General features: G+C 34.7%; 2 protein-coding genes across 2 annotated transcripts; one reads left to right on the plus strand and one right to left on the minus strand.

Moving 5' to 3' along the window:
* Positions 1 to 293: 293 nt before the first annotated feature.
* LOC114294999 (GDSL esterase/lipase At1g28570-like) lies at positions 294 to 14,769 on the minus strand. The gene is made up of 5 exons (XM_082886582.1): positions 14,371 to 14,769; positions 12,750 to 12,974; positions 2,887 to 3,035; positions 1,432 to 1,708; positions 294 to 629 (listed from the first exon to the last, which is right to left on the minus strand). The coding sequence occupies exons 1-5, from the start codon at positions 14,663 to 14,665 to the stop codon at positions 370 to 372; spliced, it is 1,206 nt and encodes a 401-aa protein (XP_082742708.1). The 5' UTR covers positions 14,666 to 14,769; the 3' UTR covers positions 294 to 369.
* Positions 14,770 to 21,841: 7,072 nt separating this feature from the next.
* LOC114294549 (uncharacterized) lies at positions 21,842 to 22,471 on the plus strand. Its single transcript, XM_028238668.2, has one exon. The coding sequence runs from the start codon at positions 21,842 to 21,844 to the stop codon at positions 22,469 to 22,471; it is 630 nt and encodes a 209-aa protein (XP_028094469.2).
* The last annotated feature ends 5,063 nt before the right edge of the window (positions 22,472 to 27,534 follow it).

The following is a 27,534-nucleotide window of genomic DNA, read 5'->3' on the forward strand; positions in this document are numbered from 1 at the left end:
AAATGGAATCGGATGCCTGGTAATTACATTGAGATAAGCTAAAGCTAAAGTGAAAGTTGTGGCCTTTACAGCTACACATTGTGGCCTTTACAGACACAAGGTCGTTTACAGCTATACATGGTAATGGGGTGTATATATTATATGTTAACAAGGTCATCCATTCATAATAATCACGTTTATTTATTAATGTGGGTTCCACTATTTTTGGTTTCCACCATGGTTTCAACTGCAATTGGTTAAATTTGTTTCAAGTTTGCCAAGAACCCGTTTAAAAAAACCAAATTGCACAACACTGAGATCCAATTTTGCATCAAATAAAGCATTATTCAGTGTAAGGAATAACTGTGACGGAGAGCATGATTCTCCAAGCTACTTGGAAGATTTAGTACTGATCACAGGAAGGGAAACACAGAATGAGGTGTTAACGGGAGGGACAGTGTATGGTCCTTGTAATAACCCTTTGGCAATCCATCTATAAGCTGCCTCTGTCATGTGTAAACCATCCCAGCTAACATGTGAAGAAGGGTCATCACAAGCTGTTGATGCTGGATACCCACACTCCACAGATGGGTCGAAATTGTAGGGACCTCTTGCTCCACAGCACGCAGTGAGAGCTCCTCCACTAAACCCTAAAATCAAAATGTCAAAGATTATAAATTTGCCATGAATATGCTCATTCACCTAGTATATATTGAAATCATAAGCCCAATTCAATCTAGAATAGTATATTTCAAAACCGAGCCAAAAAGCCAATAAATTCTTGATTTCAAAGTCAAGTCGTGAGAGGTTGCAGACATGGTAGCAGCCCAATTCTTGAATTTGACCATCGGATAGCAAAGTAGTATTTATAAATTCAGCTCAACATAGGTGGATTTAGACCAAAAGGCCCGTGTTTGATTGGTAATGGTCCAACAAGCAAAACTCATTGTTTTGCTGTGACCTAATGCAGTTATCAAAATAATTTGTTGGTCTTGGCCCTTAAATTAGTGATTTTGCCATTATAAAAAATAATTGTTTTGGTTATATTTTTTTCTAGAAAGTTTCAATTTATTATGGCACGTTTCTATGACCTTCTAGTATATATCTTTCCTCGTATTTGGGTTTAGCACACAAATTTAAAGCTTTTAGTAATTTTCTACATTATTTTCTTGCTTGGCAAAAAAAACTGCCTTCGTTGATTGTTTTCTAATGCTATTAGATCTTTGTTTTTACTCTAAACAACATTTCATTTTATGCCTTATTGCTTATCAGTTTTTTATTAAAAACTAAAAAATCTCCAATGGAATTTTCTCAATCCTTCAATTCTACTTTTCTCATATGGATTACCAATCAACATATTATAGAAGAGTTACAGTAATTTTGTTGCGTAGAAAAAACAAAACACGCCAATGTAATGATATGAAATGAATAAAATGATGTATATAAAATTACCGTATTCGATAGGAGAGCGAAAGAAGCGCATTGCAGCGTTGTAATAATCTGCATAGATAATCGTAGCATAAGGATGAAGTTTTTGAATCCGATTCAGTTCTATCTGAAGCATATCATTGTGGTACATAGCAAACTCATTCAACCATATAAGGCAGCCAGTTTCAGGATCGTAGGCTTCTTTATTTGAACTCATAAAATTAGTTAAGAAAGTTGGTCGGCACCCAATTGGGAAGTTCCGTGGAACCATGAGTGTCACTGCCCCAAGCTCAATCAACTCCTACAAATATGTATATCCCAAAATTAATTCCATAAAACAACTAAATAGCTTGATTTGGAGCTATGAAGTAAAATCCACCAACAAATTCTGTTGAACTTACTTGGGCCTCATCACAAAGGCCGAAGCTCACAGCCCATCAAGTGCCCACGTCCCGTTGGGTATCCCAACCAAGGCCAGGCCCAAGACTGAGTTGGTCCAAACCAGCACGAAAATATATGTGCTGGGATTGGGCCTAAGGGTTTGGATCATGCCCCGCCTATAGTGGGCTACCTAGAACCCAGCTCATAAACTTGTGATGCACTTTAGGCCTTGTTTGACTTCGGCTTTTTTAGCCATTTTGTTTTCTCTGTTTAAGTTTACAAAACCTAGACTGTTCGGCTACAAATTTTTAGTTGATAATCGTGAAAAGAGCAACTTTTTTAATAAGATTCGTCTATGTTTGACAATGTCTCAAAATGCCACTTTTTTTAATCTTTAGTAAAAATAAATAAATAAAACTTACTTTTAAATCTTTTACTTTTCAGGATCTTCAAAAATATATTTGGAAAGAAAAAAAGAAAAAGAAAAAGCAAAAATATATAATCAACTTGCCTAAACTTTCCCAATGCTAAAAAGTTGCAACAATTTTATTCTTAAAAATAATAAACGAATAAAACTAAAACTATTATTGTCAAACTCAACCTTAAACTTCTGTATTGAAACCCCTTATTTACATGGGAAATTATTCAATAATTCCGAACCACCACGTGGCCGTATTCCAAACCAATCATCAATTATTTAGTTCTATGTTGTTCCCCCATTCCTAACATAAATCGTGGCCCCCTATCCCTCTCTACCAATCAAAATCTTATGGAGCACCACGTGTTCATATTCAGGAAATACTGAATAATCATCCTATTTACACAATGATTTTTTATTTAATAAAAAAAATTCAATATAAACCCTAAATAAGGGAAAAGAGCCTTGTGGGTCGTAAGCCCATGAATCTGTATTTTAAGCCCATAGGTGAGGTTTGGACTTCAAGAATCTAAGATGGGTCGATTCAAACTCCGTCTGCTGATCAATCAAAGCCCACAAGCCTTAGCCTGGTGATTAAATTTTAGGCCGGTATAGCCTGGCCCATTAGTTTACACAAAAAATCAAGACCGTTTGGCAGGTATTAATTAAAAAGTTCTAACATTGATGGCAAAACCAATGGCATTAATAACAGGAGGTACAAATGATTGGATCTCTTCTATGTTTCTTCCTGAATCAAATGCATGGTTGTAATCATTCCCTCCTATTTCACCCATTAGAACCAGAGAATTCCTTAGCAGTTTCTTGCAATCTGAAATTTCACAACATTATAACAAAGGCAATAATAGATCATAAAAATATTAATCATTTAAAGAATAGAAAATTAAATACAGAATCAACCAATGGCAATCTGAATCCGGCCCAACGGGGACCCGACCCCCCGATCCCGAATTCAATGATTATTCACCGAAAAATATCCCCGACGGGCCGGAGATGGTATTCAAAAGTTCATCCCTGATGATATCCGAGCCGATGATGGGGATAGACGTTTCAGACCCGGACCCAGCCCGGCCCCAAACCCGCCCCATTTAGTCCCCAAGGTAAATTTACTGTTTTGTCCCTGGTATATATATTATATGCTTGTGTTTGTTTAGGGTTTGACACACACACACGGAGCCTCTCACTTAGTCACACACATGGCGCTGGTGCTCTGCTCCGCTCCTCTCTCTCTCTCGCTCGCCATCACCACTGGTTTGGTCTTCCCCTCTCTCTTTCTCTCACCGCTGCGCCTCCCTTCTCACCAATGATCCTCCGTCACCACCGATCCTCCCTTACCGCCTCTGCCGTTTACAGTTTCGCTTCCCTCCCTCTCTCTCTCTCTCTCTCTCTCTCTCTCTCACACACACACACGCGCACACACACGACGGGGCTACTGCTCTCTCTCCCTCACCACCGATCCTCCCTCACCGCCGCTCCTCCGTCGCTACTCTCTTTCTCTCTCTCTTTAGGGATTTCGATCTGGGATTTACATATATGTATATTATATATATATATATATATATATCTGAGTGTATATATATTTTCCTCAACCTCTATTTTTTTTTTCCTCTAAATTTATTTATTATGAATTTGAAGGATTATTTTTATAGATCTGTTCAATTTATAGATCTGTTTATTGATCTGTTGATCTGTTGATAAATAATAGATCTATCATTAATATATCTGTTTATTGATAAATAATCTGTTGATAAAAAAATTGTAATTCGGGGAATTTGAGGGGTCGGGGATACTTGATCCCCAATCGGGGGCTGGAGCGATGGGATTCCTGCCGGGGATTGGGGCCGGGAACGGGAAATTTCTCATTATCGGGGATCGGGAATGGAGAATGGGGTCCCCAGCGCCGCCCAGCCCCATTGCCATTCCTATCAACCATGTAGCCGGTATCACATTTTGGTTTCAAAAACATAATTGAGATGGCCTAAAACAAAATTGGTGGCCAACAAGTAAAGACCATGTTTGGTGTAGCTTGTTATTTATATTTTCTTATCCCAAAATTGTTTTTAAAAACAAACTATTAAAAAAAAATTTAATTTTAATTTTAATTTTCAAAAATAAATAAAACATAAGTTTTTGAAAATGATATTGAACACCGTAGATTTTTAATAGCACTCCACATCTTTCCGAGAGATATTTTACAAACTATGACCAGTTGACAACCACAAATTGCCTCTCAAATCATATTATGAGATATTGTTTTTTTACTAAATTTAATATATTTTTCACTAAATTAATATCCTTTCTAGCTTTTTATTTATTTTTAAGAAATTTTTTTATCCCAATTTTAATACTAAAGAGCGCCTCTGAAGCACTTATTAACATTTGACGAGTGTTTTTGAAACATTATTTAATACTATTCAGATTTGTGTAAAAAAATGTTTTAAAATTTTATTAAAAATAAATTTTATGAATAATATTTTAAAATTATTGAAAATAATCTAACGCTGTTTATTTTATTATAATTAAAAATAAAAATAAAAAGGCAAATCTGTAAAGAGGAAAAATGTCTCAGTGGGCCCTAATTGAATATTCCAATGCCAAAAGAAGGCTTGGGCTTTTAGCAAGTGGCCTCCCCAGTTGTGTAGTTGGAGCAGCAAATGAATTCACAGACCTGTCCGTGGACCGGTTCCAACTTAATTAGAATTTAAATTTTTATTATATTTAAATTTGAGCTCAAATTTGTTAAAAATTTAATAAATAAATTCAAACATAGTAAAATTTGGCTCGTTAGTTCAACTCGTTAGCTCAACTCGTTAGCTGATTTGTTTAACATTTATTTAAATAATAGAATAAATATATTATTTATATATTAAATAATGTAAAAATATGTATAAAAATAAAATAAATAAGTTATTTATATATTTAAATAATATAAATATAATTAATAGCTAAATTTATTTATATATAAATAATAGCTAATTATAGATAATATATTTATATAATAGTAGTGATAGATCTTATTATTTTAGTAAGATATTGACTTTTTTTTAAAATATATTTATATATAATTGTATAATTAAAATTATAATTGTAATTTTAGTCTCGTATATAAGTATGAATTTATAATTTCTTTGCCTTGTTAAGACTCGTGAACAGACTCGAATTCGAATCAAGCCTAAGCCAACTTGGCTCGACCTCGGTTCGTTAAATTTTTATTGAGTTCAGGTTTAAACTCATAAAAATCTTAACAAATAAGTCCAAACATACTAAATCTCGGCTCGGTTCGATTCGTATGTAGCCTCAAGTGTAGTGTCTTTCCTTGTGCTTTTATAATAAATAAAGGAAAAATTACATTTCAGTAGAGTAGTGAGAAAAAAAAATTATATTTTTATGATGGTGCAACTCTCCTATATATGTGTAGTGTAAATTCATACATGTGATTGGTGTAACTCTTCTTGTGTGACAGAGTTGTACCAAAAAAAAAAAAAAAACATTGGTAGTGCAATTATTTTGTAGCTGTTTCATGTATTTTCTATTTCTCCATAAATAAATAAGGATAAATAAGAAATACGTCCTTTAAAATTTATTTAAAATACAGATTGCCTCCTTTGTTTTTGAAAATTACAAATACCCTTTTATTAAAAAAATTATTTAATAGAATTAACAAAAAAAAAATTAACTACTCTCCTATACAATAATATAAATACTTGAATTGTTATTGAAATATATTTCTAACATTAATAAAACTTATTAATTGAATTTATTTATTAATAAAAAGTAATCATTTATTATGTGATTAAAAATTTAAAAAGACAAAATATAATTTTTAAAATTGTAAAAAATAATATATGTTTTAAAAAAAATTAAGAAATATGTTTATAATTTACTTAATAAATAATTCTACCTCGTGGTCCATGAAAACTTTATTGCACGAATATATTATTCCAAATAAGTACTAAAAGTTGAACCCCAAAAAAATTAAAATTAAAAAGCACCTGGTACACATGTGCAATAAAAAAACAAAACAAAACAAAAATAAAAGGGTCATGCTCCGGAGCTCTAATTAGAGCTGCAAAAGGACAGCTCTAATGAGCTGTCAACCAATAAAAAAAATAAAAATAAATAAAAAAATAAAAAAATAAAACAGTGAAGTATAAGACAAAAAAGAGGGAAGAAAAAGACAAATTAGTGCTCTATTAGAGCTCTTCTTTTAGAGGTCTAAATCATTTTTGAAAATAAAAACAAACCGTGACGTATGTGAGGATGTCACACACTATAATTGTGTCGGCCATTAATACCATTTTCTTTTTTATTTTTGAATAAATTATACTAACACCCCTGAAAATTTACCCTTAATAGAAATCTCACGTTCTGCAAATTACATTACACCCCCACCAGACCTTGTCCCTTAACAAAACTAAACCAAAAATACATAATGACCTTAATGCCTTTCAATGAAATTATAAAAGTATCATATTACCCTCTTCCCTTTCTAATCCCACTATTACAACCATCATCTCTTGTCTCAACCATAACATACATGCCACCAACCTTTATCATAACGATTCACATCCATCATCTCTCACCCATCAATGCTCATAGACAAATTATCAAACATCTCAGCTTCACCATTACCCAAGACAACACTACCAATAATTGATTTCTCTATACCCACTGAGAAACAAAGCAAAAGAAAGAAGATAAGCAAATCGTCATCAAACATTTATTCAATTACTATCTTTGCTCCCTACTGATCATCCTCAACAATTTGCATCACTATAAATAATAAATTTCAATCAGCGTTCATGACATCACAAAAAAGTCACATGGGCTACAATTAAATCAACACAACCATTATATATACATATATACACACACAAATCAAATGTACTTTTTCAAGAGATTGAGCAACAACATAATGAATATGGGTTTCACAATCAATGGTGTGGTGCTGTCCACCAGTGTACCTTAACAATCTCTCAATTCTTCCATGCCAGTGACTTCATCACTCCCTCACCATCCCAGTGTACCTTCACCTAGTGTCTCGGTACAGTGGTGTTAATAGTGGGTCAAAGATGTGTAGATGTGTAATACCTCATCACTAGTGGTGGTGAAAATAATTGGCCAAAGCAGTAGGTAAAAGGAGAAGAAAGAAAGGTGATACTCTGCTTGGAGATGATAGTCATGAGGTGAGTTTATTAAACAATTTCTCAACTCAAAGAGTTGACGTAATTTGAGAGTAAATTTGGTATTTAAAAATTTTAGTTGTTGAGGTTCAGCAAAAGTTATTTGCTAACTCTACTGTTAAGTAATAGAATTAGTAAATTGCAATGTGATTGCAAACCACAAGGAGGGAAATGTACACTATAAGAAAAAATATATTTGGCGATTAAATTTTAAGTCGTCAAAAGTTAATTTTTAGTCGTCAAAAGTCGATTTTTAAGTTTCTCCAATTAAATTTTTTAGTCGCTTGTTTGGTCGCTGGAAAACGGTCGGGAAAGGTATTGGCGACTAAAAAACTTTTAGTCGCCAAAAAGAAAGTCTTTACCGACCAAAACTTTAGTCGCCAATAGTCAATTATATTTTTTTAAATTATACATTTACCGACTAATATTTTCGTCGCCAATACTCAAGGAATCGGCCAGCAAACAGATTTGGTCGCTAAAAGCTCATTCCAAAAAAAAAAAAACAGATTTGGTCGCTAAAAGCTCATTCCAAAAAAAAAAAACCTACACGCTCTTGTAGGGATTCGAACCATCAACCTTCCACACCATAAATCTTATACAAAACACTCTTTCCACTACGCCCTCATAACATTATATAATTATATATGCAACATATATTATTTATATAGTACTTAGACCTGTATTAATATCAAAGTATATATATAAACATAATTATTTTTTATTGAACATAATTTATGTAAAAATAAATTATTTAGCAGAAAAAAAAAGGACAGCACTTTTGGCGACTAAACTTTTTTTTAGTCGCCAAAAAGCCTCACTTTCAATTACTAAACATGTTTTTAGTCGCCGAATGCTTCACTTTTGGCTACTAATTTTTTTTTAGTCGCCAAAGGGCCTTACTTTTGAGTACTAAAATTTTTTTAGTCGGTAAAAGCCTGACTTTTGACGACCAAACAGATTTTAGTCGCCGAATGCCTCACTTTTGGCTACTAAATTTTTTTTAGTCGCTAAAAGCCATATATTGGCGACCAAACAAATTTTTAGTCGTCAAAACCTATACTTTTGGCTACAAAAAATTTTTAGTTGCCAAATGCTATACTTTCAACGACGAAATGTGATTTTTCAGTCACCAATAGTGCTTTTTCTTGTAGTGGTAATTTTTCGAAACGTGAAGAACGTATATATATTAAGAACAAACCTCAAGGGGTGTCACTATAATTTACCTTTTTTTTTAAGGAGAAATTGTGAACTAGTTAGAAGGTCACAACAACAACCCCCCTCCCTTCCAAAAACAAAAAAAAATTATAAAGTGATGAAAAAATTTAGAATTTCAATTGTTAAAGTTGATAAATTTTATTATTAATTTAAAATTTATTTTTAAAATATAGGCTAAATTGTAATTTCTCCTTTTTTTTACACTTTTGAAACTTCGTCTCTCTATTTTTTTTTTAATTACAAATGTATCCTATTATAACCTATTAAATCCTAAACCTAACCCAACCCTCACCAAGCTACACGAGCTCTAGTTTTTTTTTTTTCTTATTCATTCTCATCTCCGATAACTCTTCCCACCTTTGTCCACCCATTCTCAATCCATCTTTATCATCCACACTTCATTCTCTACCTTATAACTTCATCACTCTACAACACATATGAGCTAGAGAGTGTAAAAGAGATCGATTGAGAGAGAGAGAGAGAGAGAGAGAGAAAGAGAAAGAGAAAGATTGACTATGAGAAAGAACAACTATATGGTGGCGAGAGAAAGGACTGTAAGGTTAGGGTCGCAATAGTGGGAAATTGGGACAAAGGCCATGAGAAGTAGAGGACTATGAGGGTAAGAGTCGCAACAGTGCAAAGAGACGGGACAGAAAAGATGATGGAAGTGGCTAGGGTGCAATACCATACGTAAATATGAACTGGAGTTGGCACCAGAGGTGAAAAGGGGTTAAGAGTGGTAAAAGGGGCTAAGAAGGGGCTTAAGGAGGGACGGAGTTGGTAGTAGGGGGCGGTAGGTGAGATAAGGGAATAGAGTTAGGGTTTGAGATTGTAAAAATAATTTTAGTGTTATGTGACGTGTTAAAAATGACAATAATCATTTGTAAATGTGGGTGACTTAGGTAAGTAGTCTGAAGAAATGTGATGAAAGTTACTATGACTGATAATGTCATTGAATAATTCTTACATGGGAAATGCTGGAGACCCCCAGCTTCAGGGCACCCCCAGCACCCCCACCTCCACGTGGGGCTGCTTGTGGCTGAAAAAAAAAAAAAAAAAAAAAAAAAAAAAAACAATTTTTTGGACCAATCAGAAGGGACCCCAGTACCCCCACTGGGGTCTCATGCATTTTCCTTCTTACATATGCAACACATGAATTTTAAAAAGAGTCCATACCTAATCAGATTTCCATATTCAGTGGATACGATAAACATTTTATAAATTTTTTCAACTTTGACTTCCATACATATATCCTGTTTGTTTTCAGAGTTAAGTTATATTGAATTTTTAGTGTGAAAATTATTAGTGAAAAGATAATTAGTGAGAGAACTAAAAAAAAAAAAAAATTGTTTGTTTTATGATCATCAGGCTAATAAGAATTAATATTTATTTTATCATTCTATGATGGTATTAACTATATGAAATTTCATAAATACATTTTTTATGTTAAATATATATATATATATATATATATTAATATTAATAATTATATTTTATAAATACATATTTTTTTGGTACCTATAATTTTAATAAATCATTATATATATTATAAATATATTATTACATTTTAATATTAAAAAATATATTTATTAAATTAATTTTATATTAAAAATTCCATAAATACCCTTTGATGAGTTATATATATTTTAATATTAAAAACTATATTTTATAAATATATATATTTTTTTTATACTGATATTTAGCAATAAATCTCATCTCATGAACAAGTACTCCAATTAGTCCTAAATTTTTTCTATTGATCTGTTAAGTCTTTTTAGTGGAGAGTTTCTTTCCACATGATCCTATTTTTTATTTTGATAGTGTTTTGGTGAACAGCTATACCATCTTATTAATATGACAGGTATTATGTGATACTCCAATGTGACAAGTATTAATGTGACATTCCAACGATGTGATACTCCAAAAAAATTAAAAATGCCTTAGTGTATTTTTCCGAAATGTGAAAACATGGTGGATATGATGTGACACTAAAACTTTTACTCCAAAAAATATAAAAACTATTTAGTATACTTTTTCCTAATGTAACAACGTGGCGAGTATGATGTGACACTTCAGAAAAAATAAAAACTCTTTAGTTACTTTTCCCTAATGTGACAACGTGACTAGTATGATGTGACACTTCAAAAAAAATAAAAATTCCTTAGTGTACTTTTCTCAAACGTGACAACGTATCGGGTATGATATAACACTCTAAAAAAAATAAAAACTTCTTAATATACTTTTTCCAAACGTGACATGTGGCACTCTAATGTGACAGGGTATGATGTGACACGCTAAAAAAATAAAAACTCTTTAGTGTACTTTTCTCAAATGTGATACTCTAACGTAACGGATATAATGTGACAGTAAAAAACTTTTTAGTGTATTTTTTCTAAATGTGACACTCCAATATAGCAGCAAATGAGTCATTACGCATCCAAAAAAACTAAATAGATCACAAGAAAAAATATGAGACTATATGGATTACAAAGTCCAAAATATGAGACTTATTGATCAATCTCCCATTTTAAATTATATATATTTATCAAAATAAATTTTATATTAAATTATTATTATTAAAATATTAATAAATGTTGAGAGTGAATATCATAGTAATAAATTTAGCAATAAACACAAAAGTAAAATAGTAAGTTTACCCATAGTCCTAAGAGATTCATTTTTTAATACCACCTCCTTAGGGGTGTAAATTTGGCCTGGCCTACTCGAGCTCGAAACGGCCCATGTCGGGCCGCGCAGGCTCTCGCCAAAATTTGGGCCTAGCCGCGGGCCAGAAAATTAGGCCTAGGCCGAGGCCCAAGGATATTCAAGCCTTGGACAGGTCGGCGAGCCTAGACCTAGGCTCAAAATTGGGCCTGGCATGGGTGGGCCTTAATATTTTTTTTCAATTTTTTCACTAAAATTTTAATTTTTTTCTATTAAAAAAGACACTGGTCCTCGAACAGGCTGGGCCTCGGCCCGAACTTTGAGTGGGCCTGAAGTAAGCCCACGAGCCAGGCTGGCTTCAAAATGACGGCCCAAGCCCAGGCTCAGAGTCCTAGACTAGGCTCGGACACGGGCCTAATCGGGTTGGGCCCACCTAGGACCGCGGCTTTTACACCCTTATACCTCCCCTACGCCATTACTGATCCCCTCATTTAAGGCCTTTCATAGTCTTGAGGGACTATGAATCTTGAGATCTCTTTTAAAAACAAACATGATAATTATTATGCCCTCATCACTATTAATCTAGTTCTGACACCTACTTCTCAAAATAAACAAACTCTAAAGATGATGGGAATGGGCTTTTGCATTGCATTGCCCACCCCACCCCACCCCACCCCACCCCAACCCAAACCGCATGATGCAAGGGTTCAACCTGATGATGATGGCCTACTACTTTAACATTTTATAAACTTTTTTCATATTAATTATAATGTCATGAAAAAAATTAATAATAAAAATTGAATTCTGAAATATGACTTACTTTAATATTATTATGATAGGCGTCATATCAATAAACAAAAATAATCTAATTTATAAAATTTATTAATTTGGATAATATTACTCTCACAATAATTTTGACTGACATGTTTTTAAAATTATGATAAAGTAAAACACAGTAAAAGCCAAATTTTATGTAAAAAAAATTTGCAAAGCACAAATATTTTTCTATGAGATCTGATGACCAAATTCATTCAAGCAATAGTTATGTTTGTTTAGCACTCAATGACTCGGTGAATTTGAGTACAAGATTTTATGTCTCTAAATCTCTCTGTTACTTTGTTTAGTTGATTATGTCTGGAGATTTTTTATTGCAGGATTCTCACCTGAGCTAATAATTACGATTTTTTCTTTTTATCGAGAGAGTTAAAAAAAATAAAATTAAAATTAAAAAATAAAAGAAATTGAGAACAAATAATCCTTCAACATATTCCCCTTTGTGGAATGTGTATCCCCTAGCCCTCTTATGACTCTGCTATTTTCAGATGTAATCTAATTTGGTACTTAATATATTCTCCTTTTCTGATAAAAAAATAAAAATAAAAATAAAAAGTAATCCTTTAACATGAATTTGGAAAGGAGAGAACTTACATACATACATACATATACATATATAGAAAACTTACTTGAAGGAGTGTGGCAAAGAGATGGCAACATTCTCTTGAACCAATCCAACTGATTTCCCAAAGAACAATTTGTGAAGGGATTGTGAATTCCTCTTTGCTCAAAGAAGTCAATATCCAGAGCAATAGCACCCACAACTGCAAAATTCACACCTTCTTGGAAATTCATACAACTTCCATTTTGCCCACCGAAATATGGTGGCACCAAAGGTAGACCAAGATACTCAGCTGGAAAATCAGTGCAAAAAATTTCTAAGACAAAAAAATTACTTTTTACTTATTTAAGCTCAAAATAAAAAATAAAATAAAATTTATTGCTCGATTTTAGACAATTTAAAAGACAAAAAGAAAAGATTATTATTTTTCAGACAGAACTCACCCTGTTTGTGTCAAAAGTGTTAAAAGGTCACTTTTTTCTTTTTTTTTTGTTCTAAATTTGTTTACTTTAGTAAATACTCTACTAAAGCTATAACTACTAAAGTTATAGCAAGAGCTAATAGCAAAGAGATCCATGAGGCCTTCCAATGCCACGAAAGCTCTGATCAGCAAATAACTAAACCAATCAATTGGTTGCCTCCTCCGATAGATAATATCAAGATATATGGTGATGGATGTGCCAAGAAAAGTTGAAAAAAAATTGCTTCTAGAGATGCAAAAAATTTTTAGATTCTTGGATATTTTGGAAAGCTGGATGTAGTAACAAATCTTGAAACAGAAATATGGACTATTTATTGCGGAACAATCATCATTCATTAAAAAAGGTTGGAGAAATGTGATGATTGAAACAAACTGTCAAGATATTATCAAACTCCTCAATAAAGGGGCTCACTCAAATTGCCCTTACTGTGCTCTTGTGGAAGACATCAAATTCTTTACCTCCCCCAATGGATTGGACTATCAAGCGCATTTTTAAAGAAGTCAATCATTGTACAGATGCCCTTTGCTCATATGGGAGAAAACCAAGTGGAAGACTTGAAGATCTATAAAGACCCCTTTATTTTGCTAAGACCCATTCTAATAACTGACATGATTGGAATTATGTATGAGAGGGATTAACCCTCTCCTTTCCTAATTTGGGCTGTTGTTTTACTTTCCGTATTACCTAAAAAAAAGATCTAATAGCAAAAACAAAGCTAGTGATATATATATATATATATTTCTTTTACTATATTTCCTTTGAGTAATGAATGATTTTAAAAATTCAAAAATTCAAAAAATGTCACTAAAAATAAAAACGAAAAATATTTATTACAATTATAACATTATTCAACTTTAAGATTGTACATTTAGACCCCTTAATTATAAAAAAATATACAAAGACCCACTTCTAGACGGGGTGAAATTGAAATAATTTCGATAATTAAGCACGCTGGGTAAAATAATATTCTGTGTTAGTTGAGCCCCCCCCCCCCCAAAAAAAAAAAAAAACCAACTAAAAAGTAAACTTTCACAACAATAAAAATCTTCTACAGTATTTGCCAAAGGCATCAACTGTTTTAGCAATTATTTCATCCTAAAAAAACTACTAAAAAAATTGTATCAAAACAAGATTGTAGAAAAACCCACTTACTAAAAGCAATTGTGCATATGAATATGTACATATGTGTCTGTTTTTGTACTGTACCGATGAAATCGATGACGAGGCGGCCATCGGAGCAACGGCCAGTGGGGCGGTGAAAGTAGGTTTCACCATAGGGTGGTAACATGAAGTGGGGAGGCTGAGGAGACTCCGAGATGCAAGCCAAGTTGCCGGTGTCGGCGATCGAATCACCAAAGCTGAAGATGGATGTGTAGCATCCATTGGAATGTTTGATTGAAGCTAAGAATACGAGGAAGAAGAAGAAGAAGAGAATGAATTTGTATGTGTGTGTGTGGATGAGTTTCTCAATGATAATGGGGGAAGAAGAAGAAGAAGCCATGAAGAGGAGAGGCCAAAGTGCGTTGAAATAGATATCTAATGATGGCTACGTACCCTTTTTAGTCGTATAGTAGGAAATATTAGGTGGAAATATTAGGTAATCATAATAGATTTTTGCTTTTGACACTACATTCTATAATTTTAAAATTTATTTTGTTAGTTTGATCAATATAAAAATTATTTATTTAAATTTTATAGAAATTGAAAAATAACATATATATTTTTTCTCATTGTTGCTATTTTTTGTAGTTACTTTTTTTTTTCTTTTTACTTTATCAATATTAAGCACATGTTGCTATTTTTTGCTCTAATTTTTCCATTTATTTTTTTTTTTTTTGGGCAATATTCTGAACATTTCAATAAGTATCCGACGATATTCTTAACGTCTAGCAAATGTTTTGGACATTTCAGTGACTTTCAGTGACGTTTACAATACTCCGGCGAACTTTTGGTGATACTCCGACAACTTCCCGATGATGTTGAACATTCCGGTAACTGTCTGATAGAAGTCCAATGGTGGTAGAAAGTAACAATGTCTGTATATTTATAAAAAAGAAAAAAGAAAAATAAAAAAAAAAAAGAAGAAGATTTTTTTATAACAATTAAAAATATATATACTAATTAGTGTAAATATTTTGTTTTGGGGCTAGATGGATTTTAAACTTTACGTATGAGACTTACTAGTAAGTTCTCCTTTTCAAATCGCGTCAATTTATAGTTTTTAATATATGAAAGAGTGTTTCAATTTGATCCCCTCAACCTAATTTTATTTTCCTTTTGTGTTTTGTTATTTTAGTGGACATTTTTCACAATTTAGTCAATTTTTTATATTTTAAATGCACCTAATATACGCACCCTAAATTCTGAGTAATTTTTTTAATATTTTTTCTGAAGATGCAATATTATTAAAGAAAATAAGATAATAGAAGAGAGAACATGCACCATTTTAAGAAGCTGTCAAACCTCTCCAATTTTAGCATAGGGCTTTCGAAAATTAATTTCAATACATACAAACCCTAGTCAAACAGATCAATTTTAATAGGTTTTCCAATGAATTTTGCAACTCCAAAGAGGGGTTTCTCTTGATAGAACTCGATCAGAAGCCCAAGAAACCTCACCTAAACAGCAGAAAAATGGTTTGAAATTTGGTTCTCATATCTTCTCCGTGAGGAACTCCAAAAATTATCTTGAAATAGTCTTTGTACGAAATCGAATTTGAAGGGATAATAGTTGTGCTCTAAGTCAATGACTGCAATCCCCTTTAAATTCCATAAATTCATGGTTTTGGAACAGAGCAATTTGTACCCAAAGTTCCTACCCAGAAGCATGAGAATCAATGTATTTTCCCAGGGTTTTCAATCTCATTGAGCAAGTTGAGAGAAAGTTGTACCTGCGGAATATGGAGCTGGACTAGTGATTAGTAATTGTGAATTGTTTATAGAGTACCAAAAGCCTCACAACCAAGGTTTTAAAAAGCGGCCGCAACCGTTACGTAACGGTTTTGGCGGTTATCGCCACCCGTTACGGCCGCTTTTGCAGTGTGATTGAGATTCACAGGTGTGTCAGCCGTAGCGGTCGTAACGGTGTCGTAACAGCCGTAACGGTCTGTTACGCACCGTTACGTAACGGTTCCAAACTGTTTCTTTCGAAAAAAAACACACAAAAAAAAGCTGAAAATGGGGGAAGAGGGATAGAGAGAAGAGGGAAGATAAAGAGAGAAAATAGAGGAGCAAGAGATAGAGAGAGAGAGAAGAGGGAAGATGAAGAACATGTTATTGATTTGTTGAAACTATAAGACCTATGCTATTATATTCAGCTGCTATCACTAAACCATTTTATTTGTGTGTGTCTATCTATATATTGTTTGAAAATAATAATAATAATAAGTGTGGTCATTATCTATTTGGCTTGGTTAAAATATGTATGTATATATATATATATATATATATTTAGGTTCTTATTTATTCTCTTACTTTTTTCATTATTTATCTTATATATAATAGTTAGTGATTAATTTTTTTGTAAAATATAAAGTCATTAATTATTAAAATAAAATGTAAAAAACTCAGTTTATAGTGATTTGAAAATATGAAATATATTGGATCGTACTTGAAAATTTACAAAAATTGATCAATATTTATTTTTAACCCAATAAATATAATCATGGAAAAAAATATGCGTATCAATAAGTTTTTTTCAAATTGTGCAAAAAATAAAAAAATTCACGGTTCCGGTTACCGCAACCGTTACACTACGGCCTTTACACCCCGCAACCGCAACCGCGTCACCGCCACCGTTACGGCGACCGCAACCGCTTTTCAGAACCTTGCTCACAACTATTACCTCGTCTATAATCCCGTAGGTATTAACATCCTAAATTATAAAAATTGTACAAATACTTTTTTCTAAAAAGATAAAAATATATAATTCACGAGGTCAAAATATATAAATTCATAAATAAAAAAAATCATATTTATTAATAGTTAAAAGAGGTATATTCATTCTGACTAAGATCATGAAACCAAATTAGTAATCAACCCTTATTTGGTTGAGGGAACTTGACCCTTGTTCAACTCATTAATAATACATTTCACAATGTAAACAAACCTAAATTGAACACATTTTCAAATTGATTAAATTTTCAAACCAAGCTTACAAGTAATTACGTTACTCAAGTTCAACAATTATTAACTCGATTAAAACTAATCTAAAATTGACTTGAAAGATAAATAAAATAAGCCTAAATACATTCTAAAACTTACTAAGCTTTTATGTCAAGTTTGAAAAACCTACTACTCTACTCGGCTCACCTTGTTTACAAGCCAAATTTTGATAACACTACAATATCGAACCTCTTAATTTATATTCAAGATGTCAAAATCCTCCAAGGAACTACAAGAATATATCTCTGGCCTGTACACGAATGTACCAACCCCAAAAAAGGGTGTTATTTCATCAAATAAAAGGAATATCACAAAACTGCATAAAATAAATCAATAACCGCCATTTCACATTCCATTCAAATCCAGACTCCCAATGTTTGTTGAGCACAAGAAGATGCAGAATTTGAATGTAAGAATAACAAACCTAGATGAGGGTACTAATTTAATTTAATTTAAAGAACAGAAACAAGCCACTGAAACTTATTAACGAGACCTCAAGAGTCAATAACACCCCATTCCAACAAAAATCAGCCTGTGCGCATCTCAACCCAGACAGGCAAATCATTTGACTAGTGTATAAATTCCATATTACAGAAGCAAAATTGTGACAGTTTTGGCGAGAAAGAATCGACCTCAAGAGCAGCACGAGGCTTCTCCACCCTATTGGTTGACAAACTTAATTCCCTTCTCTATTGAAGTTTTGAGCTCTGGCATCAAACTTTTAAGACCTTGTTTCTCATAATCTAATAGGGGACCCATTCCAAGGACTTCCTCCACACCATTCTTTCCATGCCTTAAATGTTGCATTAAGATGTAGCAACCACTTCAGGAAATTTATCAAAACATAAACACATCTAAATCTTGAATATAAGCAAACGATTAATTTATGATGAAGTGTGATAGAGGAAGCAAGAACTTACAAGAAAAGACCTCATGCATTTACTGAAAAGACTAACAAATATGCTATGAGTACCAATCATCCTTAAAAACAATATTCAATCTTCTCTATAAAATTTCAGTGTATATAATATAACACTGAAAGGTTAGTGACCCTGTTAGAATAATGTATAGAGAGAGAGAGAGAGAGAGAGAATAAATTGTGTATATATTGATTGTGTATTACAAATGTTTAGTTTAGCCTTTTCATAGAGGAGAGGAGCCTATAAAAGGAGAAGGGCATATAGAGGAAACAGCACTACGTAAAGCATATACACTAAGCTTATAGATGAGACAACACTGCATAAAGCATATACACTAACAGCCCCCCTCAAACTCAAGGAGGATAAGCACAAACCAACTTGAGTTTGGAGAGAGTAACAAAACAGGAAAATAAACTAAAAATAAAATAAAATAGGAGACATTGTATGGTGGTGTCAGACCGTTGTAGAAGATACTGTGTAGTCGTGTCGAACCACTGTAGAAGACATTGTATGGTTGTGACAAACCGGTGTAGAAGACACTGGATGTTCGTGTCGAACCGTTGTAGAAGGCATTGTATGGTTGTGTCGGACCGTTGAAGAAGACAATGTGTGGTCGTGTCGGACCGTTAGAGAAAACATTGTGTGGTCGTGTCTATATATATACAAAGATATATATATATGTCTCGCCCTCAAAAGTCGTGCCGAACATGCGACTTCGAACGTCGTGTCTGGCGCCTAATTCATGTGACCGACAGAACGTCGTATCTACCTTAGCTCTTGTGCTCTCTCTGTCATCTTCTTTTCTTCGTTCTCTTTTTAAACCAAGGTTGAGGCTAGTTAGAGAGGCAGAGCAAAACAAAGATACGAACCATTCTGCAACCTTTTTTGTGCATCCTCCTCTGAATCACTCTACAATCCCTTCCTCCTCTAACATGGCTTCTTCCTGTGGTTCTCTCACCCTCTTTCCAGACCTCAACGAGTCCACAAGAGAGATAACCGATTCTGTCACCCTTGAACCTCAACCAAGCGCCCTTCCACCGTCCCCTGTGCTCAGCTATCCAGAAATGTCAGTTGAGCAGATAATGGCTACACAATCAGACATAGAGGCTAACTGGTATATGCTGAAGTCATGTGTGGAGACCATGACTGCGGTCACTAACTTGTTTCGTCGACTGCAGAACAGGACGTTTGAAGTTTATCAACTGTCAGCGCAACTCTCCCTGCTTCAACATATGTATAAAGATGTTTAAGGAGAGATTAGCTCACTAAAGAAGAAGAATAAAGAGCTGAAATGGCAGGCCACCTCCAAGGCTCGATTCAAAGTGCCCTCATACTCCGTATTTGACGGCCAACGGGGAGTAATTGCATTTGGGAGCGCTGGCAAGGCCGAGGCAAAGTCGTCAAGAGCGACGAAGGCGAGTGATGAAGCTGGTTGCAAATGAAGATGGAGTGTAAGCTTCGTTGCCGGGTTGGTGCCGGAGGAAATCGAAAAAAACTTTCTTTTGATTTTTTTTTTTGTGTGGTGGTTATGGATTGTGGTTGGTGGTGTTATTAGTGCTATTTTTTTTTTAACTTAAAAATGTAAGGATTGTAATGGCAATGTAAATATATACAACGGCAGTTGAGGAATTTTGTGTTTGTTGTGTTTTTTTTTTATGATTATTATTAAATGGAAAAATGAAGATAAGAAAGGAGAACATGGATGATGTGGGTGGTGGAAAGAAAAAGGAAAGAAGGAGTATGTTGATGAAAAAATAAAATAAAATAAAAAATGGGGTAGTTAGTAAGAAAACGAGACGTAGGTGGTGGAAAGAAAAGTTTAAAATGGTGGGTATGTTGGTAGTGGGAAACATGGGTGTGATTAAAGAAATAAATAATAAAAAAATAAAAAAGAAGAGTGGGTTTGGACGGAAAGATAGAGAAACATTCTCATAGCTCTAATGGGTGTCTCTATCTTTGGCGATGTGAGTGACCAAAATTGCTCTCAGAACAACATTAGAGGAGAAAAAGATGACGAAAAACACCACGGTGCAAACATTCTAGTACTATAGACCAAAAATCGGGACATGGATGACGAGAGGTGTGTTATTGGGGGGGTGGGGATTGAAGTGAAAGAGTAGGAAGAATGAGGAGGAAATGGGAAAGAAAGCAGTGCTGATAGGATGCAACTATGAGGGGATGAAGGCGGAGCTGAAGGGATGCATGAACAACGTGAGGAGGAAGATGAGAAGAGTGATGTGTTTGATCACCATGATTGATTGGCTTGTGTCACCGTAAATGATGTAGTTTGTGAAGATGGTTTTTATGGAGGTTCTGAGCCATGTTCCGATTAGTGAGCTTAGGGCTAAAGAGATGAAGGACAGTGTTGTTGCCGTTGAGAAGTTGGTGGTTATCACTGAAAGAGCTTGGCCTCTGTCCCTCACGTTGATCTGCATGGTTCTCTCAACCCAAGCTATTCTGTGGTTCTCATGGCCCATGGCTGTGGTGTGAGGAGTTTGAGGTATCTGTAGAAAAGGTAGAGATGGTAGCCAAACATGATTAGTAACCCACTTGGGACTAGGATTACATCCAAAAGATGGGTTATTGTAGTTTAGGCAAGCTTCGGATCAGCGGAATAAGTTGAGGTTCGGCGGGCGGTCAAAGCAAGGTTGCCGCCCACCGAAAGGCGAAAAACACCAAAAACTTAACATATAGCTCTGATACCATATTAGAATAATGTATAGAGAAAATAAATTATGTATATATTAGAGCATCTCCAACGGTGAACTTCTTTTTTCACCAAATCTGAGTAAAAAATGACTCATTTGACCAAATCTGATATCACTAGCTCCAACGGTGCATCAAATCCCGTGGGACAACCGGTTGGTCGACCAGTGGGTCGACCGGTAAGTGTAAATTTTTTTTTTTACCCTTTTGAACTGTTTGAACCCACCTTTGTGAACCGGGGAAAGGGGCGACCGGTTGGTCGACTGACCGGTTGACCGGTCAGCCAATTTTTTTTTTCTTTTTTCTTTTTGTTTCCCTCCATTTCTGTTCCCAATTCTTTTTCCTATTTCTGTTTCCCTCCATTACATATATGTCTGGCATATGGATTATGTTCTCATATAAACCCATTATCCATATGTCAGACAACTCCACACAACTGATACGATCATAGCTTAAACAAAACAGAGCATAATGAATACCTTCAAATTCAAATCCATGATATTGACTTCATTTTCATCCTCTTCTTCTTTCTCTTCCTCTGATGATGAGTCTGATGATGATGAATATATCGTCACACTTTTAGGAGCTTATGAGCAGAATAATACTAGTATGCTTCATATTCTTAAGTCAAGTGATAGCTCAAAGAAAATAGGTGGTTTTGTTGTAGGTCATAGATATATACACAGAGATAGAAGGTAGGGTCATGACAGATTGTTTGCAGATTATTTTGCTGCAAATCCAGTGTATTCACCTACAATATTTCGTAGACGTTTTCGAATGCGTCGTCCTTTGTATCTACGCATTTTGAATGCAATCTAAGCACACAATTCATATTTTGTTCAAAAACAAGATGCAACTTATGTACTTGGATTATCTCCCTTACAAAAAATGACTTCAGCGATGATAATATTATCATATGGTGTCGCAGCAGATGCAGTTGATGGTTACATTCGTATTGCGGAAAGCACTGCAATTCAAAGTTTGCAACAATTTTGTAATTCAATGATTGAAATTTTTGGAGAAGAATATCTGAGATCTCCGACGCCAACAGACATTGCTAGATTACTTGCTATTGGGGAGGTTCGGGGGTTTCCTGGCATGTTGGAAAGTTTAGATTGCATGCATTGGGAGTGGAAAAATCGTCCAAAGGCATGGCAAGGTCAATATGTAGGCCATCAAAAAAAGCCAACCATTATTCTTGAAGCAGTAGCATCTTATGACTTATGGATTTGGCATGCATTTTTTGGAATGCCTGGCTCACACAATGATCTGAATGTGTTGGACCGATCGCCTTTGTTTTCTGATCTTGCGCAAGGTAAAGCTCCTCCTTTCCATTACACAATTAATGGACATAGTTACGATATGGGTTATTATCTTGCTGATGGTATATACCCTCAATGGGCAATATTGGTTCAAATAATTTCTTCTCCCCAAGGAGCAAAAAGACAACATTTTGCAATGATGCAAGAGTCAGCCAGGAAAGATGTAGAGCGGGCATTCGGAGTCCTTCAATCTTGATTCGCAATTATAAGTGGTGTGGTACGTTATTGGGATTCTAAAATGCTTGCCAACATAATGAAGAGTTGCATCATATTACATAATATGATTGTCGAAGATGAGAGGGAGGAGCACCTTGATTTCAATTATGATATTTCATCAACCAACACACCAGTGCAACTTTCCTCTACTCCTACCAATGACTGCCAATCATTTTTGTCTCGTTATTTAGGTATTAGAGATAAGGATGCATATCATGCCCTCCGTAATGATTTAGTAGAACATATGTGGCATCTTCATGGTGAACACTAAATTCACTACATCAATACATGTAATTTTGTTTATAGTTTTGGAACGGAAGATTCTCTTGTTTGTAATCTTCATTATGATGCACTATATTACCTAAGTAATTCAGAAGTTATATGATGATGTGCTGTTGTAATATTCAATCTTTAATATTCAGAATTGTGCAGTGTTTAGTTCATGACAATTACAAATGATAATATACATAACTTAATCAGTTACAAATGATAATTTCACATAAAATTAATATGATTTTCTTAAATTCTATGTTAATGTGCCACAAATGATAATACCACATCCATTTAGGCACATTTCATAATCATGTCTTAAATGATAATTTAATAATAATATATTAAATTACTGATGTTCATGTGCATAATCATAATGTCTTCTTTTACTAATGTTGATCTGCATAATCATAATTTAATAATAATGTCTTAAATTAGTATTCTTAATTCAAGGTCAATTCTTAAATTACTGCATAATCATTATTTTTGCATATACAAATTTATTGATATGGCATTGATTTACTGATGTTAATCTTGCCATTTATTTATTACCTCACTTAAAATGCATTCAGCATACATAGTTAAAAAATACATAATAAGCCATTCATTTAGTCAGTAGATAAATGCATTCCACCTACAAATCATAATGTCTTCAATTATTTATGCACACATTGCATACATTTGAACCACCTACCATTCATTTTACACACACCACCTACCATTCATTGAATGCATTCCATCTACCATGCCTCATTTTACACACTGCATACGGTTGTTGAGTATTAATTTCCTCACCACCTACCTCAAGAATGGAGCCTCTATATCAGCTCAAAATTATATACAAACCTGCCATCAAAAAATTAACAACCTTCACTGAATACCTCTGCCCACAGATTGTTTGTCTGTCCACAGATTGCCTCTAAGAACACAGTCAGTGTATTCCCTCCACCACTACCTTCAAATTCGGCTTAACCAAAATCTAATCCCAAACTCTGCATATTCAGTGTAATGTAAGTGTGAATCCACAGACTGAGCAAGGGAAACCATTTGAATCAAGAAAGGCAAGAACAGAAACAAGAAGGCAGCATCCAAGAGGTAGTATGTTGCATGGTGAAAGGCACGGGCCAACCGGTTGGTCAACCGGCCCTATTTTTTTTTTTCTTTCAGTGTGTATGCTGTATTTTTTAAGTGTGTATGCTGTATTTGTTCAATTTTATGTTTTATTTGTTCAAGTTTAACTTTCTCAAGAGCATGAATTTTATGAATAGCAAATGAATAGAGAATGTGCTGTATGAATTTTATGAATAGCAAATGAATAGAGAATGTGTTGTATGAATTTTCAACTCCCTATTGACTTTCATAGCATATTAAGGCAACACATTCATACAGAACTGTAATTCATACAGCATATTCACTATTGACTTTTAGGGTAATTAAAAAAACATATAATATGAAAATAACATGTAATTAGTATGCATACTGAACTATGGTAATGTTTTTCCATTTTAATATGCATTGTAATATTAAAACTATATTCATTTGAAATTCAACAGATTTTGACATCATGCCTAGAACTAAAAGAGCGAGAGCACAAGTTGGTGAAAGTTCCAACCCTCCATGACGCAAAAAACAACAGCCTCAAATTCAGTCATATCCTACTGATGATTTTCTCAGTGAAAGTCATACACTAGCCTTTCCAAACTTCTCTAGCCGACCGATTGTAACAGGGAGGAGGGTAAATCTTCCATCTCAATATGATGCACTATTAATTAGTAAACTTGAAGCAATGGGATGGCTAAACTTAATTAATTTTCCCCAAAAGGTATATCCACGACTGGTATCTCTATGTTATGTTCACCTACAAGGTACTCAGGAAGAAGATGGAAATTTTACTCTTTTGTCATATGTGTAAGGAAAGGGTATACAGTTTGATATTCCAACTTTGGCAAGCATTATTGGAGTTGAGTTAGGTGATGAAAATATTCATTTTCAGACTAAGGCTAAGTTAGCTAATATCGTTGGTAATGCTACTGATGTCTATACTACTATTTGTCGAAACAGATTTACTGGGACTAGTTTACATGCAAGACATTTAAAACCTTATCTTCGGATTCTCCACCGGTGGGTTGTAGAAAATGTCACTCCAAAAAAAGGATATCATGATGCGGTCCCATATTTTAATGCCTATTTGTTATACTATTTTGAAGTTGGTCAGAAGTTAGATTTGTGTTACATAATTATGAAAGAAATGATACTGGCAAATCAAGGTCAATTCACGGGTCGGTCATTACTGTTTGGGGCACTCTTAACAAAAATTTTCAAACATTTTAAGGTTCACCTTGTAGATGAAATGGATATCAAAATCCGTTCACCAATTAATCAGTATGCAGTGACTCGTGCTGGTGCAGCCTCCAATTTAATGGGAAGTGTTAATGCTCCAGAAGATTCAGAAGATGAAGTCCCAGAAGATGATGCTCCAGAAGATCCTCATGCCAATGTGATGCCATCAACTGAACAACCTCAATATTGGACTGAGTTTTTGGCCATAGAAGAACAACATTATAATCAACGCATTCAATGGGAACATCAAATGGCTAATCAGGTCAATTCGTTGGGTACTCAGTTTGATACGTTTGCCACTGCACAGAACTCATTAATTCAACAATTTGGTGATTTTCGTGTGGACATTGAGCATCGTGTAGATACGATTGAGCATTGCGTAAATGACATATACCATCACTACTACCCTTCTCCACCACCACCACCAGATAATGACTATTGATGTGTTTCACATTATGTATTTGTATTGTTTTGTATTTTGTTATTTTAACAACCTTTTGTTGGGTCAATTTGTTAAAGAGGACGACATTAATTAAAACCTATTCAGTTATGACCATTGGCCTATGCAGTTATTATCACTTTATATTGTAGTTTTTCATTTTAATGCCTAGTTGACAAAGGACATGATTATGTATATCCTGAAAATGCTACAAAAAGGTTATTATCTAGTTATGATTCCTTTGGTACAAATCATGTTATAGTAGTCAATGACTTCACTTTAAATATCATTTTAAAGAAGACGAGGTTAATTTAAAAAAAAAAATACATTGAACTATAGACCAAAGATCTCCCTATGCAAAAAACATGGCAACAATTAGATATTGAACTTGAAATATGGCAAAAATACGTATCGGGGGAAATTCATAAAACCAATAAAACTAACCAATACAAGTTAGACGTAATATTTTTAAATAATAAAACTAATAGATGAAACCCACAAATACGGAACCTTTCAAGGCAATCTATTAGTTGTTCGAAATAAAATCTGTCATTGAAGATCTTCGTAGTATGCCATTTGCATAGGATTTAAAATTGTCATGTCCATTGACATAATTTTATGATCTTCATTTCGTTATTCTCTTTCATTCATCATAGATAGGAGTTTTAGTTGTTCCTCCCTACCTTCGGCCCTTCTTCAACGCTCTGCAGCCTTCTACTCACGGTCTATCGCCTTTTGTTCATCGCGCTGAATAGTTCTAGCGGAGATAATTGATAACATTTCAACAATTTTGGATTGGTTGGCAGACATTTCATCAAATCTACTATCGTGCGTTGTTTGATTCTTCAACTTCTCTTTCGCTGCTGTAGACACCCCATTTTGACCGACCTTAAGACTCAGACGTCATCGATTGAGCGCTTGGTGATGTTGCATATCGTGCTCATTCAAAGGTTTCAGGGTCTTGGCTGCGAGCCTTGCCTCCAGACTTTCGGACTCTTTCATGCTTTGCCTCGGTTTGCGAACCAGGCTCTGTTTTCTCTATTTTCTCTTCCCGAAGGGAGGGAGAGGTCTCATAGATCATCTCTCAGTGGCTGTAGGCTATGTTTCGTGGTCGTAGGCCATTTTGCCCGTTTGGAGTCCGGTTTTCAGTTTTTCAGAGCCGTTGGCCGTGTGCCTCGGTTCGGGACCGCTTAACCACCTCCGTTTGCTCCGATTTTTGGCATACATCTTATTTGCTTCGTTTTGAGGGACACTATGGCTCGAGAGACCAACTTCGTGGTCGAACACCACTTCCGGTGCCTAACAGTCAGTTTTCGGGGCCTCGGGCTGCGCGTTTCGGCCCCCGAACCTTCATTTTGCATCGGTTTGGGTTCATTTTTGGCAGGGACCTCTGTTTCATTGTCAAGAAGGTCGTAGAAGGGTGGGAGGCCAGCAATTGTTCTAACAACCAATTTTATTCCTCCGTCGCCCTCTGTCGCCCGTTTTTTCTCACTTGAAAGCCAATGTTGACCACCCTAAGGCCACTTTTTCTTACCCCAAACCACATATTTGTGTTGTACACACCTGGGAGGCCACCAATATCATATGGTCGGCCAGTAAAAGTGGCATTTTCTCTCTCCTGGTTCACTTTCTCCAGTTTTTGACCACATGGTTGTGTTGTACACACATGGGAGGCCCTCTTTCTGGGGTGGCCGGCCACTAATCATGATTGACCCTTTTGACCCTTGGCCGGCCAGCCATGGGGAGAGCCGGCCGGCCACCTAAACCCTAGAAAAGCAGCCGGCCATGATCCTCTCTCCAGGTACTTTACAGATATGCATTCTGTTTCCCCCCAGATTTTGTATCCGGGGGGCTGCACTTTTAGGGGGAAACTTGAATTCTTTCCCCCCCCATTTCCCCCCCCCCCCTTTCTCCCCTCTTTTGCCTATATAACAGCAGCTCCAGCTCCTATCTGAGGGTTACAAAAATTTGCTCTAAGCCTCTTGCATTGATCC

The sequence above is a fragment of the Camellia sinensis genome, chromosome 9 (assembly GCF_055761805.1).
Source record: "Camellia sinensis isolate YWXY chromosome 9, ASM5576180v1, whole genome shotgun sequence".
NCBI lineage: Eukaryota > Viridiplantae > Streptophyta > Magnoliopsida > Ericales > Theaceae > Camellia > Camellia sinensis.